A 14,105-nucleotide genomic window follows, 5' to 3' on the forward strand; every position below is an offset into this window, starting at 1 on the left:
AAAGAGAAGCTGAAAGAGCAGGAGGATGTCATGGAAGCACGTTTTCTGGAGCGACTAGAGGCTTGTAAAGGGAATGAAGGTTTAGTTGATGATGAAATGTTACAGCATGTGGAGAAGCTGAAGACTGAGAATGATCAGCTGCGAGAGGAGCTGCGTACTTTGCAGGAGGTCCACTCTGAGGAGATGGAGGAACTTGCACGGGAGGCTGCGGACCGTATTGCGGAGCACGATGAGTTGCTGAAAGAGAAGCTGAAAGAGAAGGAGGATGCCATGGAAGCACGTTTTCTGGAGCGACTAGAGGCTTGTAAAGGGAATGAAGGTTTAGTTGATGATGAAATGTTACAGCATGTGGAGAAGCTGAAGACTGAGAATGATCAGCTGCGAGAGGAGCTGCGTACTGTGCAGGAGGGCCACTCTGAGGAGATGGAGGAACTTGCACGGGAGGCTGCGGACCGTATTGCGGAGCACGATGAGTTGCTGAAAGAGAAGCTGAAAGAGCAGGAGGATGTCATGGAAGCACGTTTTCTGGAGCGACTAGAGGCTTGTAAAGGGAATGAAGGTTTAGTTGATGATGAAATGTTACAGCATGTGGAGAAGCTGAAGACTGAGAATGATCAGCTGCGAGAGGAGCTGCGTACTTTGCAGGAGGTCCACTCTGAGGAGATGGAGGAACTTGCACGGGAGGCTGCGGACCGTATTGCGGAGCACGATGAGTTGCTGAAAGAGAAGCTGAAAGAGCAGGAGGATGTCATGGAAGCACGTTTTCTGGAGCGACTAGAGGCTTGTGAAGGGAATGAAGGTTTAGTTGATGATGAAATGTTACAGCATGTGGAGAAGCTGAAGACTGAGAATGATCAGCTGCGAGAGGAGCTGCGTACTTTGCAGGAGGTCCACTCTGAGGAGATGGAGGAACTTGCACGGGAGGCTGCGGACCGTATTGCGGAGCACGATGAGTTGCTGAAAGAGAAGCTGAAAGAGCAGGAGGATTTCTATGAAGAATTGTTAAAGGAAAAGTCAAGAGTGGTACACGTGCCAGAGGAAGACACTACCGAGTTGAATGGGGTTGAATACTGGAAGAAGGAATATGAGAAGCTTTATGAACGCTGTGAGCAGCTGCAAAGTGAACTTGAGAATGTATTGCGAAATACTGCTGAGCAGGGTGAGAGGTTACGTGAACTAGAGTTGAAGGAACAACAGTGGCAAGAGAAAGAACGTCATCTAGTGGAAAAAGTAGTGCATGAGAAGTCCTCTGACGAGCCACAAGATTCAAATGATGCCACTTTAAATGAGCTTCAGTCTTTGGAAGGGGAAATGAAGAAACTGCATGAAATGTTGGAACTTGAGAAGAAGGAACGGGTATCACGTGAAGTAGAATTACAAGAATTACAGAAAAAACTGGAGTCAATGGAGAAGGAATACCGTAATCTTGAACAAGAACATCAGGAGACAGTGTCACTATTGCATCAGGGTGCTGCAAGCGTGGAGTCTGTTCTTCAAGAGAAGCAAGCTCGTATTGAGGAACTGGAACTAACTATTCAAAAAATGTCACAACAGTTTGCATCTTCTCAGGATCAATTACGTGTTAGTATGGAAACACTACAACAAAGACAGAAGGATTTGGATGAAGCCCAACAACGTCACCTGGAGCTTGAAGCAGCAAATCGTGAAGTAAACGCCGAACTTGTAGAACTTCGATGGGTTTTAGATGATAATCAGCGTGTGTGGAAACAACGATTTGAGCGTATGCAGAATGAGGGTGAACAACAGCAGCGAACTGCAGCAGAGGAGACAATCCAGGCACGTATGGAACACCAACGAGAGATAGATTCACTTCGTGCTGAGATTGATGGGCTGCGTGAAGAATTACAATCAGCACAAGCCGTCGCCGCAGCACTACCTCTTGCGGATGAAGGAAATCGACACCAACTGGAACACTTGCGACAGCAGTTGAATGATGCACTCAGTGAGAGTACACGTGTGAATGCAGAGATTGAGAAGCTACACCGCCAGTTAGCCGAGAAGGACCGTATTCTCCATAGCAAAGAACGGGAACAGGATTCACAGTATAGTAGTAATGATGAGAAGAATGAAGAAATAGATACTATGACCTCAGATGCACGCATTAACTCTCTTCTACAACGAAATGAAGCATTAGATGCAAAAGTACGTGAACTCATGAAAGATAAAGAGACACTACTTCAGGAAAAGGATACCTTGGAGTTCTCATTACAGAGTGCAACACGAATGACAGAGGTACGAGATCAAGCATGTCTTCGACAAGCAGATGAAGTAAAACGTGTACGAGCACAGATTGCCACCATGAAGGATGACATATCCCAACGAGTACAGTTATGTAATACACTTCGTCAGGAATTGCAAGAAGCACAACAACAAGTTTTAGATCTTGCAGCGGCTTATGAAGACTTACAAGCAACTACATTTGCTGAACATCGTCAAACACTTCAACAACAACATGTAGAAGCTCTTATAATAGCCAAAACAATGAGTATTCCACGGGTTATGCAGGAACTTATGCATGGGGCAATGGAAGCCTATCAGAGTTTGTTATTACGCTTTTCAGAAACTCAGAAGAAACTTCGTGCCCGTTGTGATGTGATTGAGCAAACAGCCACTGAAGCTATGATAGAAGGGGAACGTCAAAGTCAAGAGTTCCTTACAGCTATTGAAGATGCGAGGATTGAACAACAACAGTTAAAGGAGATTATTGAACGTCTTGAGGAAGAACTGAACACAGCGAAGATAACAGCAGAAGAGGCAGTGGCAGAAGTTATTTCAATTAAAGAAGAACAAAATGAAACATTACGCACCCTACGTGAAGAAAAGTTTGCGTTACAACGTGAACTACAAGCTGCAAAACTTGAACATGCTTCTCTTATCAATAAATTAGAACTTTTACGAGATGAGAATGTAAACGCCGCACGTCTCCTTGAACAGGAAAAGGAAACGGCAGCACAAGTGACGGCAGAACAAAAACGAGAGGTGAAACGATTACAAGATGCGTTGCGCGAAAAAACTCAAATATATCAAGAAACACAAACAACAATTGAAGAACAAGTGAAAGAGGCAACACAACGAGCGGAACAGTATGTAATGGAGCGAGATAAGGCGATGAATGAAATACATTCACTGCAGGTGAAACTAGATCGTGTATTACCACGTGTGGAACAATTGGAATCAGAGCGGGCCTTACGAGAAGCCGAGTTAATAGACACAAAACAACAACTCACCGCCTTAACACAGTGGAGTACCTCATCAGATGAAGTCGCCCAACGGCATATAGAGAATCTCAATGCCACTGTAAGTGATTTGCGTACGAAACTGGTGGCCCTACGTGGGGAGTGTGATGAACAACATGCGATTGTGGAAAAACAGAAACTGGAATTGGGAGCATCGGAAACAGAATTAAATAGATTACGTACACGCATGGCTCAACAAGAACGTGAGGCGCAACTCGCACAATCGCGATTGGGTGAATTGGAGTCTGCTTATGCACATGATACCGGGGATGCGGCGGCGAACTTGCGAGATGCACAGCGACGGGTGGCATCATTGGAACAACGCAATCATACTTTACAGGAAGAATTAGAAAGATCTCAACAACAATGTAATTTATTGCAGGAAAACTTCAGTAAAACAGAAGAGCAACTTCGGCGTCTAACAGAGGATTACCGCAACACAGATCAACAACAAAAACGACGTATTCAAGATTTAACAGAACGTAATTTATCATTAGAAAATGAATTAGAGAAATTACGAGAGACACATACAACTCTTGATACCGCTCATGAAAATTTACAACGTGAACTTCTAAATACTAAAAAAGATGGTGAACGTGCATTACACTGTGCAGAAGAGGCTAATCGACATAATAGACTTCTTCACAGGGAACTTCAAAATCTTGAACAATCTCATGCGGCAGAGTTACAAGCCGTTCGAGAGACATTATCTGCTGTACAGGTGGAACTCACACAGTGTAGACGTACTCTGGTGGAGGCAGAGGCTCGTGAACAGGAACAGAATCGCAAGGTATATGCTATCACAATGGAAAAGTCTCGATGTGAAGAGGAGTTGAATGGACTACGCCTACTGTTAGAGGATGAACAGCAATTAACATCTCGGGAACGATCTGAAAAACAGGAGAAAACAACACAAATGCGAGCGGAGTTGATACGATTGCAGAACGCCATGCAAGTTGCTCAAGGGGAATATAAAGTACTAGAGGCAAAATATGCACAACAAACAGAAAAGGCGGTAGCTATGCAAAATCAATTAGAGAGTTTATTGAGCCAACAGAGTACTGTTCAACGAGAAACTGCAGAAGAAAAAGAGAAGTTAACTGTAACAGTGAAGTCACTACGAAAAGAATGTATGGATTTACAATCAAGCCTTAATAGCGCAGAGGATGCATTGGAACGAGAAAAGCATGAGTATCAACAATACAGTGAATGTATGAGAAATCGAGTAGAGGCAAACCAATTGGCAGAGGAGACACTTCGTGCAGAAAACCAAGATCTACGCATAGATATATCTTCTCTCGAGAAAAAGTTAAGTATGGCTTCACAAAGCGTAAAAACTATGGAAACCCAATTGAAACGGCAGAATGTTGAACTGCTTGCCGTAACGGAGGAGATGGAGGAATACAAAACGAAATCCACTATTTATATGGAGGAACGGAATGAACTCCGTAAGACTCTACAGGATAAAACTATACAGTTAGAGCAGTTAACACGTACCATCACTGCCGATGTGGATGCCGTACTTGCAGAGAAGCGACAAGAAGAAATGGCAATGCGGGATGAATATGAAGAGATAATACGGCGTGAACAACAAGCCGCACAGGAGGCTCGTCAAGCCCGTGAACGTGCCCTCAACTCACTCGCACAAGAACAAAAGAAATCAGAGGAGCTGCAGGCAGAAAAGGATGAACTATACCTGCAATTACGTCAAGCACAATCGCAGGTGGCCTCTACACAGGCGGAGGTGCACAATGCAGTCGAACAGGCTGTAGAAGAGGTTGGTTTATCACAACATAAACTTTCACTTACTGCTGTTATGAATGAATTACTGCTGCGTCTCAGTCGATTTACACATTCTACAATTATATTAGAAGGTGAAATCATGCAATTTGAGGCATTTGAGGCGGCCTGTGAAGCCCATACAGTGGCATTGCGAGCTGTAACAGAAGCCGTGCGCTCATCCTCACAATCACAACAACAACAACAATTAAATCTAAGCAGCCGAAGTGCGGGTGGTAGTGTGCATACAACAACTACAACAACTACCACTACTAATACTACTGCTGCTACTAATGCGAATACGAATAATGCTACAAACATTGCTGATCCTACTACTCCTTCCTCACCCATTGCGGCACTTAATAGTAGCATTAACAGTAGTATTCGAACACCACATCATTCTCATCATCATCATCATCAACAGCAGCAACAACAACAACAACGACCTCCCCTTCACTGTGGCCCACTCATGCAAGAAATCATTAGCTCTGCCACTACGTATAATCATCGTCTAATGGAGCACAGACGCACTATTCGTCATGTGTTGGAAACAATGGAAGCGGCACTTATACACTGTGAACCAAAAACGGCTATGGAATCTGCACTTGCCAAAATTAAACTTTTCCTTACTTCAACCTTAAGTGAATTACACTTGCGTGTGGCCCGACAGACAGCACTATTGCAACAGATTGCAGACGGTGCTCTTGTAATGAGTGGACTGCAGGAAGCAGTGAAGATGATGCGTGAGGATGAGGAATTCGGACTGCGACCCTTTAATGAACTCTTACTTCCACTGACGATGTGTTCACCATCCTCTCCATCCTCTTCATCCCAGCGGCGAATGAGTGATGAGAGTGGTGCTGAAGGTGATGTTCTTTCTTCGTTGGTAAGACCGAGAACGGTGACTAGTGAAAGTAATAGTGGAGATAATATGACGGTTAATTCTTCAGTGAGACGGGAAGAGGTAAAACAGGAAAATGATCGTCTCTCACGTCTTGTTCAAAGTACCAGGAAACGTATGGGAACTGCAGCTGTTCTCTCTGGAAACCGACGAGAAGGTCAAAGAGATACTACTACCATTGATACTTTGTTGTCAACAAGAACTCTTCCTACTCCTTCTGCACAACGTGGAGGTAAAGATGCTGGGGGTATTAATTCTACTCCGACCCCTGGGGGTGATTTGAGAGATGCTGTGTAAGTGAGATTTTCTCTCTTGATCCTCTTTGGATTTCTTGTGATGATTGTATATATCTTCTTCATGTGTATGGTTTGCGAATGAAGAAGATATATTATTCTTTTACTTGTATTTGTTTAAAGAAAAAAAAAAAAAAAAAAAACCACACACGTTGTGTTTTCTTGCAGTTTTTATTCTTAATTTTATAATAATATTATTAATTATTATTATTATTAATATTATTGATGTTTGTTGTGTTCTCAAGGTTTGCGTTTAATCTGAAGAGATTAGTTTATGTGTGTAATGATGATCTCTTAAATATATTTCTCTTCTCTATCTATTCCTTGACTTACTTTCAACACCTATACATGTTGTGTGTATGATTTTGCAGCAACAGGTTCAGTAATGAGAGTTTGTGTTGGGCGCCTTCCACGCTTTTGATCTTTCTATAGACTCACTGGGATATTAGGGAGAGTGGTGAATGGGAAGGAAAACAAAGAGGAAGAAAGGGAGAGAAAGTGAAGAGAATATAACATCTGTGTGTGTATATATACACACAATAGTGTACTATAAAAAAAAAAAAAAAAACAATGGTTATATATATATATATATATATGCGTACATATACATACACTACATGCACATTTTGTACAAATGGTCTTGGTAATAAGGGTACTTTGCTGAAGTCTTTGCCTATATATATATATATATAGGTACACTTTTTCTTTTTTTTTCTTTCTTACCCTGATAATGACACATTAACAGTGCTGTTCTTGCTAATAATACTAATAATAATATTATTACTAGTAGTAGTATTATAACTAGTATTAATAGAGCAATTACTACCACTGTCTTTGTATTGCTGTGATGTTAGTGTGGTTATGTTATTATTATTATTATTACTATTTCACTAGACTCTTTTTTTTTGTAAAGAATAAGAAAAAGAACAATATACAATATGCATTAGTTTTTACCTTTATGGTATTCACCTATGCTGTAGTTATATGTATATATATGTATATATATATATATATATATATATATATATATATTCCTATTTCTCTCTTTCTCTCTCTATTTCTTCCTATCTATCTCTCTCTCTCTCTCTCTCTCTCTATACACAAAAGATGGCGATGCGTTCCTCTGACGTATTCTACGCCTACCGCCACACACCGCTGGTGCTGCGCAGCCGCCGACACGACAGTGGTGTGAACCAATACGGCCTCAAGCCCGTCAGCGCCTACGACTTCATCAATCCAACAAATCTCATCAACTTTGGCCGCGGCACCTCCTTCGACAATCTCGGCGTGCGCCGCTCCGGCCGCGGTGAGATCGACTCCGCCCCCTCCCTCGCCGGGTCGCCGGTGTTCACGCAGGCCAAACTCGCGGGCCTCAGCGGGGCGGAGGAGCAACTCAGCATGTGCCAGGCGGAGACGATGGCCCTGCGGGTGTGCATGGCGAAGGGCGGGCAGAGTGCGTGCGAGCGGGAGAGCCATGCACTCGACACCTGTCTCTCGCGGGTGGGGCATTTACGTCAGGCAATGCGATCCGCATGTGAGGAGTTTAATGATTGGTTTATTCAGAATGTCTCCGATAATCACACAAAGCCGTTTCAGCACAGACCACATGATTGGAGGCACTTCTACGCACAGGAGAAACTTGTGCGGGAGCGGCAACAACATGGACACGCGTATGGACGACGACCAAAGCAATTCTCATTTGGAGCAAGATATGTGAAGACAGAGGGATATGGTAAACGTCCACGTCTGCCGTATAATAAATAGAGATCTATATATATATATATATATATATATATATATATATATATATACGTGTGTATGTGTGTGTGTTGTCTTGCATTTTGTACTGTTTTCTCAGTCTCTCTCTGTGTGTATGTGTGTCTTCATTATTGTTGTTATTGTTATTGTGGATATTGCTTTATTGGTGGTGAAGGTGGTTTGATAGCAAAAAAAAAAAAAAAAAATAACTGGAGAGTGGATAGTGCGTGTAAAGATATATATATAAATATATATATATCTTTCTGGTTGTATCTTTCGGTGTTTGTATCTGTTGTTCGGAAAATAAACAAACTGAAGTTAAAATATTTCTTCTTATCCTTATGTAGACCTTAACCTCTTGTATTATTATTTTATTTTTCTCTCTTTTCAATCATTTTTTTTTTCTTTTTCGACCCTTTCTGTTTTTTTTTTTTTTTTAAAGTTCACCCACAGAAAAAAAAAAAAAAACAAGAACAAGAAATAAATTTAAATCTATAAAGGAGTAATTTCTTTCTTTTCTTGTAAAAATACCGTAATCCTTCAGGTTTTTTTCTTTCTTTGTTTTCTTTTACTCATTCATTCACACAGAAATATATATACTTGAGTCTACCTTTATCTATATATATATATATTGTGCCGAATGAGTACTGCAAGTACGAGTGACGATGCTGGCGGCATTGCCCGCAAACTCTTTGAATTATATGGAAAGAACGCAGCGTCCCTCAATCGACTCCTTCGACGCCGCATAGGCACTCGTGGGAATCGTTTTAATCACGATCACGCCGATACCTTCATGTATATTGAACGCAGTAAAAACAGTAATATCGTCGCCTACACAGCTAATATGATGGGGGCAACTACAAAAGCAAGCGTCTCTTCTGGTGCGGGTCAATCATGTTTGGTGGATCCTCACAATCCCGTTCATGCCTACTTCATTACACTCGACCCACCAACACTTGAGAGTAGACGAAAGAGGGGAATTACAAGTGATATTGATGATTTAACATTTATTCAACGGAAATTGGCCTACGGGTGTCATGCAAAACCATTACACAACGTAACGGGATTCACAACAGATGAGGCACAAACGTGGTTCAAATCTTTTGAGCCATTTGCGGTTTCTTACGTGGCCTTACCTAAAGTTCATGCCTTATTACTATTACTATCCCCACTCGCAGAGGGTGAGGGTGAAGAGAATGGACCAGAAGAAAAGGATACAACCGTCGCATTGGTAGCCGTTGTTGGTGGGAAATTAAGTGTCATGCAGCGTGTGTATGTGAACAGTACAGAACCAAAGCATTTCTATCAACTTCCCACTGTAAACTATATTGAGGTCTTCGGGGTCTCACTAGAGTCGGATGAACCAGTTTATGAGAAGATTGAAAAATGAGAACACTATATATATATGAGTTTGGGGGTGAGTGTGGGTGGGTGGGGTGAGTGGGGTGGCGTCTCTCTAGTATACGAAAGAAAACAAAAAAAAAAAAAAAAAAAAAAAAAAAAAAAAAAAAAAAAAAAGAAACAAGAAAACAAAAAAAAAAAATAAAAAGAAATTGGACGAGAGAGAGGCGAACAAAGGTGTAAAAAAGGATGACGAAAAAAAATAAATAATAAAGAAAGCAGAAACGTCATTATCAAGAAAAAAAAAGAAAAAAAAAGGGTTCATGCAGAAATCATTCATTGTTGTGAGTATTCTTCTGTGACTACTTCTTATTTGTGTGTATAATACATGCATGCATTGTGTCCTCTGCTGGTTTTACTCCATTATGTTGTTATTATGATTTCGTATTCTCTGCCTTTGATTTTATCTCTACTATTTATTCGTTTTTTTTTTGCCTTTTTTTTCTTTCCCTTGCTTATATACCTTTTTATTGGGATATACAATATATATATATATATATATATATATATATATATGTAGATATATATTTTTTGTTGTACTTGATTCACTGTATTGTTTTTATTAATTATGCTTATGATTTTCTTTTTTTTTTTTTTACTTTTGTTATTATTAATTATTGTTTTTAATTATTATTGATGCTTCTGATGACTATAGTTATATTCTCTTTCTTTTCTCTCTCTCTCTCTCATACTCTATTTTTTGTACAAATTAGATCAATTGCTAGAGAAAAGAGAAAAGAAAGTCCTAGAGAATGGCACCAAAGGGTGGTAGTGGATCCAACGGCAAACAACAACAACAGGGAGGAGGAGGAGGAAAAAAGGGTAAAAAGAACAACAACGACGATGACGATTTTGATGCCTTGCTTGCCAATGCGGTAAGAGAAACACAAGAGGCGAAGAATAAACAACAGAAGAACAACAAGAATAATAAGGGAGATCAACAACAACAACAACACGCACACAAAGGAGATGGATCAAAGAATAATCATTCAGGAACAGAAGAAGAGAATAACAAACCTAAAGTCATCAGTACTGCAGATCATCCAGAGAATCCATATCCACAAGTGGCGGAAGGGATGAAAAGGCAAACATGGCCGGAACCAACAGTTCCTGTGTGTGAACAATTCGCATATGGAAACTATCCTGCAGGTGAGATTCACGAACACCCGGGTGAAATAAATGCCTTTCGCTACAGTAGTGAAGAGAAACGGGCACTGGAGCGAGTAACAGAAGAACAGGTACAAGATTTACGGCATGCCGCAGAAGTACACCGACAAGTACGACGATATGCAAATAGTTTTATTAAACCTGGTATTTCTCTTATTTCCATGACCAATCGTATTGAACGTAAATTGGAGGAACTTATTGTAAAAGATGGTCTTGTACGTGGTCAGGCATTTCCAACAGGTTGTTCGCTCAATCACGTGGCGGCTCATTATACACCCAATACAGGTGATAATACCGTATTAACGTATGATGATGTGATGAAGGTAGACTTTGGTACTCAAATTCATGGCAGAATTATTGACTCTGCATGGACTGTAGCCTTTAATGAAGAGTATAATCCACTCTTAAATGCGGTAAAAGAGGCAACCTATGAAGGTGTAAAACAAGCTGGTATTGATGTACGTTTATGTGATGTGGGTGCGGCTATTCAAGAGGTGATGGAATCACATGAAGTGGAGATTAAAGGTAAAGTATATCCTGTAAAGAGTATTCGTAATCTTTCTGGTCATAATATCGGATCCTATATTATTCACAGTGGAAAATCTGTTCCTATTGTACGTGGAGGAGAAGCTGTGAAGATGGAAGAAGGGGAATTATTCGCTATTGAGACTTTTGGTTCTACTGGCCGTGGTCTGGTTCAGGAGGATATGGAGTGTTCACATTATATGATGGCACCAGGGGCTGAAAACATTCAAGTACGATCCGATAAAGCCCAACAATTATTACGGCATATTCATAAAACGTATGGAACCCTCGCATTTGCACGGAAATGGTTGGATCGTGATGGATTTGATAGACATTTATTAAATTTAAATCAATTGGTGGAGGCAGGGGCTGTGAATAAATATCCACCATTGTGTGATGTGAAGGGATGCTACACCGCCCAGTTTGAACACACCATTCTGCTGAAGCCAACCGCAAAGGAGATTCTCTCCAAGGGAGATGACTATTAAAAAGGGTCTGTGGGAGAGAAGGGTGGTGGTTAATGGCTCTGAAGAGGTGTGAGCACAAAGAAAAAAAAGAAAAAGAAAAAGAAAAATAAATAAATCGTTAACAGAAGGAACCATTTGAGTGAATTTTGTGAAGAGCGTTTCAGTTTAGTTTGTCTGCATACCTTTTTTTTCTTCTTTTTTTTTTCTTTTTCCTTTTTTATTTTCTGAGCTGCTTGGATTACAGTATATTATGAGCAATCTCCTAAGTTTCAATATACTGAATATTATATTTTTATGTATATGTGCAGGTATGAGTGTAAAGGTACATCATCATAATAAAATGCATCTCTCTACATGTGCACAGAAACATATCTATCTATCTCTCTATCTATCTAAATATTTATGAGGGAATGATGGCACGTTCGAAACGATATAAATACAAGGAGAGAGAAAAGCAAAGGAAAGAAGAAGAAGAAAAAGAACGACAGTGATATATATATATATATATATATATGAAGAATTCGAAACACTGTACTTATATTTCTATATATTTATTTATATATTTCCAAGTCTGTGTAATATACTTGGCACTGGTGGATAATAATAATAAAAAAAGGGGGAAAAGATTAAATACATTTCACTCTTCTTTCCATTCTTTCATAAACTCTCTTGCAAAACACTCCCTTTTTTTCTCTCTTTATTTCTTCTATAATATATTATTATTGTTATTATTATGAATTTGGTTTTTATTTTAATATTAAAATAAAAGAGAGAAATACGAAATAGTACAGTTCATATTAAAAGGAGACCAAAAAACACAAACACATAGAGGAGAGATTGCTAGACGGGGAATACAAGAAAATGCTCCGTTATTCTATTCTCCGATTCACAGTAGCTTCAACAAGTGCCTCTACTTCTTCTTCTTCTTCTTCTAATAGTAATAATAATAAATCCTCTTCTGGTTTCTCCTCTGCGGCTTTTACCGGCGATGATGGGGGAATGTATGCAGAGCGTGAGAAAATCCGCAGTCAACACACCGACACTGCAGGGAAGAGTCGTCCAACAATAGAAACATATCGCACCATGAGGGATGAGGAACTGGAAACTCTTCTTCAAACACGTGAACGACAAGTAAATGAACTTCGAAGAGTTTATGAGAGTTTTCACTATGAGGCCGATAAGTGTTTTCGCACAATGGTGTTTGATTATCATGAAAAGGCTTTACAGTTATCACAGGTACATGGAAAGATGCAACTTGGTTCTCTTCAGATAAGTCGTGAGGCACTTGTAAAGATGCGTGAACAGCAGGAGATGTACAGTAGAGATCATCGTCTGGCTCTCACGGTGTGTACGGTGTTTACATTTCTCTTTTGGATTTGGGTGCGGCGGCATTATGTACGCCGTGAGGAATTATTCGGTGAAGAGATGCAGTTGCGAGTAGCCGCTAATAGTCCTTCTGTTACGGGTATTGGGAGTTATGGAGAGAATATATTTGGATCCGCAAAGCGTAGTGCCCGAAATGTGGAGACTTCATGGGAACGGGAAGTGCGAGAAAGACGTGAACAGGAGGAGAAGGAAGAGAAGGAGAAGAAGAAGAAGTGAGGAATGGAGAGAGAGGGAGTGAGAGAAAGTGTGTGTGTATTTTATTTATTTTTTATTTATATTATTTATTTTTTTGTTTATTTATTTCTTTGCATTATATCATTATCATTATTATCATTTCCAATACATTTATCTACATGTATGGGGGAATATAGCGAACCTAATATATATATATATATATATATATATATATAGTTTACATGAGAAAGGGGGAGACTATCAATATTTCCCTCCATCTATTTATTTCTACTCTATCTCATTAACGCATTGGCTCTCTCTGGTTATTATTATTATTATTATTATTGTTTTTTCCTCTCTCCCTCTCTTTATATCTTTATATAATATAAAGAATAGCAACTGAAAGATGTCGCGCCATTACGACTTTGCCAGCAAAATGCTCTTCACACAAGAAGAGCTGCATGCCCGTATTCGCAGCACCGCTGAACGCATTGCCGCGGACTACAAAGATAAGAATCTAACTCATCTCGACAATCCCCTTGTGCTTGTATGTGTATTAAAAGGCAGTTTCATCTTTACTGCCGATCTTGCCCGTGCCTTATGTGATGCCGGTGTTCCTGTCCGTGTGGAGTTTATCTGCGTGGCCTCTTACGGTGCGGATGTGATGTCTTCTGGTCAAGTGCGGCTTCTCTTAGACACCCGGCACAGTGTGGAGCAGCGGCATGTGTTGTTGGTGGAGGATATTGTGGACAGTGCCCTCACACTGCAGTATCTCTACGCCCACTACACCGCGAGAGGCCCGGCGAGTCTGCGGAGTGTTGTCCTGTTGGATAAACCCACCGGCAGACGTGTTTCCTTTTCACCGGATTACGTGATCGCGACGGTGCCGAATGCGTTTGTGGTTGGATATGGATTAGACTACGATGAGTCCTACCGGGAGGTGCGGGATGTGGTGGTGCTGGACCCAAAGGTATACACCCATCGACTCCAGCAGAAG

At 40.5% G+C, this 14,105-nt stretch overlaps 6 protein-coding genes across 6 annotated transcripts; all 6 read left to right on the forward strand.

Annotated features, from left to right (window-relative positions):
- TM35_000122290 (uncharacterized protein) lies at positions 1–6,234 on the forward strand (the record flags this gene model as incomplete). Its single annotated transcript, XM_029025204.1, has 1 exon — positions 1–6,234. A coding segment is annotated over one exon (6,234 nt), but the record flags the coding sequence as incomplete, so codon positions are not given.
- Positions 6,235–7,337: 1,103 nt separating this feature from the next.
- TM35_000122300 (uncharacterized protein) lies at positions 7,338–7,994 on the forward strand (the record flags this gene model as incomplete). Its single annotated transcript, XM_029025205.1, has 1 exon — positions 7,338–7,994. One exon carries the CDS (start codon positions 7,338–7,340, stop codon positions 7,992–7,994), a length of 657 nt encoding a protein of 218 aa, XP_028883521.1.
- A 634-nt stretch (positions 7,995–8,628) lies between these two features.
- TM35_000122310 (uncharacterized protein) lies at positions 8,629–9,378 on the forward strand (the record flags this gene model as incomplete). Its single annotated transcript, XM_029025206.1, has 1 exon — positions 8,629–9,378. The coding sequence occupies one exon, from the start codon at positions 8,629–8,631 to the stop codon at positions 9,376–9,378; it is 750 nt and encodes a 249-aa protein (XP_028883522.1).
- A 763-nt stretch (positions 9,379–10,141) lies between these two features.
- TM35_000122320 (methionine aminopeptidase 2) lies at positions 10,142–11,569 on the forward strand (the record flags this gene model as incomplete). The annotated part of the gene is made up of 1 exon (XM_029025207.1): positions 10,142–11,569. The coding sequence occupies one exon, from the start codon at positions 10,142–10,144 to the stop codon at positions 11,567–11,569; it is 1,428 nt and encodes a 475-aa protein (XP_028883523.1).
- An 840-nt stretch (positions 11,570–12,409) lies between these two features.
- TM35_000122330 (uncharacterized protein) lies at positions 12,410–13,150 on the forward strand (the record flags this gene model as incomplete). The annotated part of the gene is made up of 1 exon (XM_029025208.1): positions 12,410–13,150. The coding sequence occupies one exon, from the start codon at positions 12,410–12,412 to the stop codon at positions 13,148–13,150; it is 741 nt and encodes a 246-aa protein (XP_028883524.1).
- A 364-nt stretch (positions 13,151–13,514) lies between these two features.
- TM35_000122340 (hypoxanthine-guanine phosphoribosyltransferase) lies at positions 13,515–14,105 on the forward strand (the record flags this gene model as incomplete). The annotated part of the gene is made up of 1 exon (XM_029025209.1): positions 13,515–14,105. A coding segment is annotated over one exon (591 nt), but the record flags the coding sequence as incomplete, so codon positions are not given.

Source organism: Trypanosoma theileri (genome assembly GCF_002087225.1).
Source record: "Trypanosoma theileri isolate Edinburgh chromosome Unknown TM35_Tth_12_V1, whole genome shotgun sequence".
Lineage (NCBI taxonomy): Eukaryota > Euglenozoa > Kinetoplastea > Trypanosomatida > Trypanosomatidae > Trypanosoma > Trypanosoma theileri.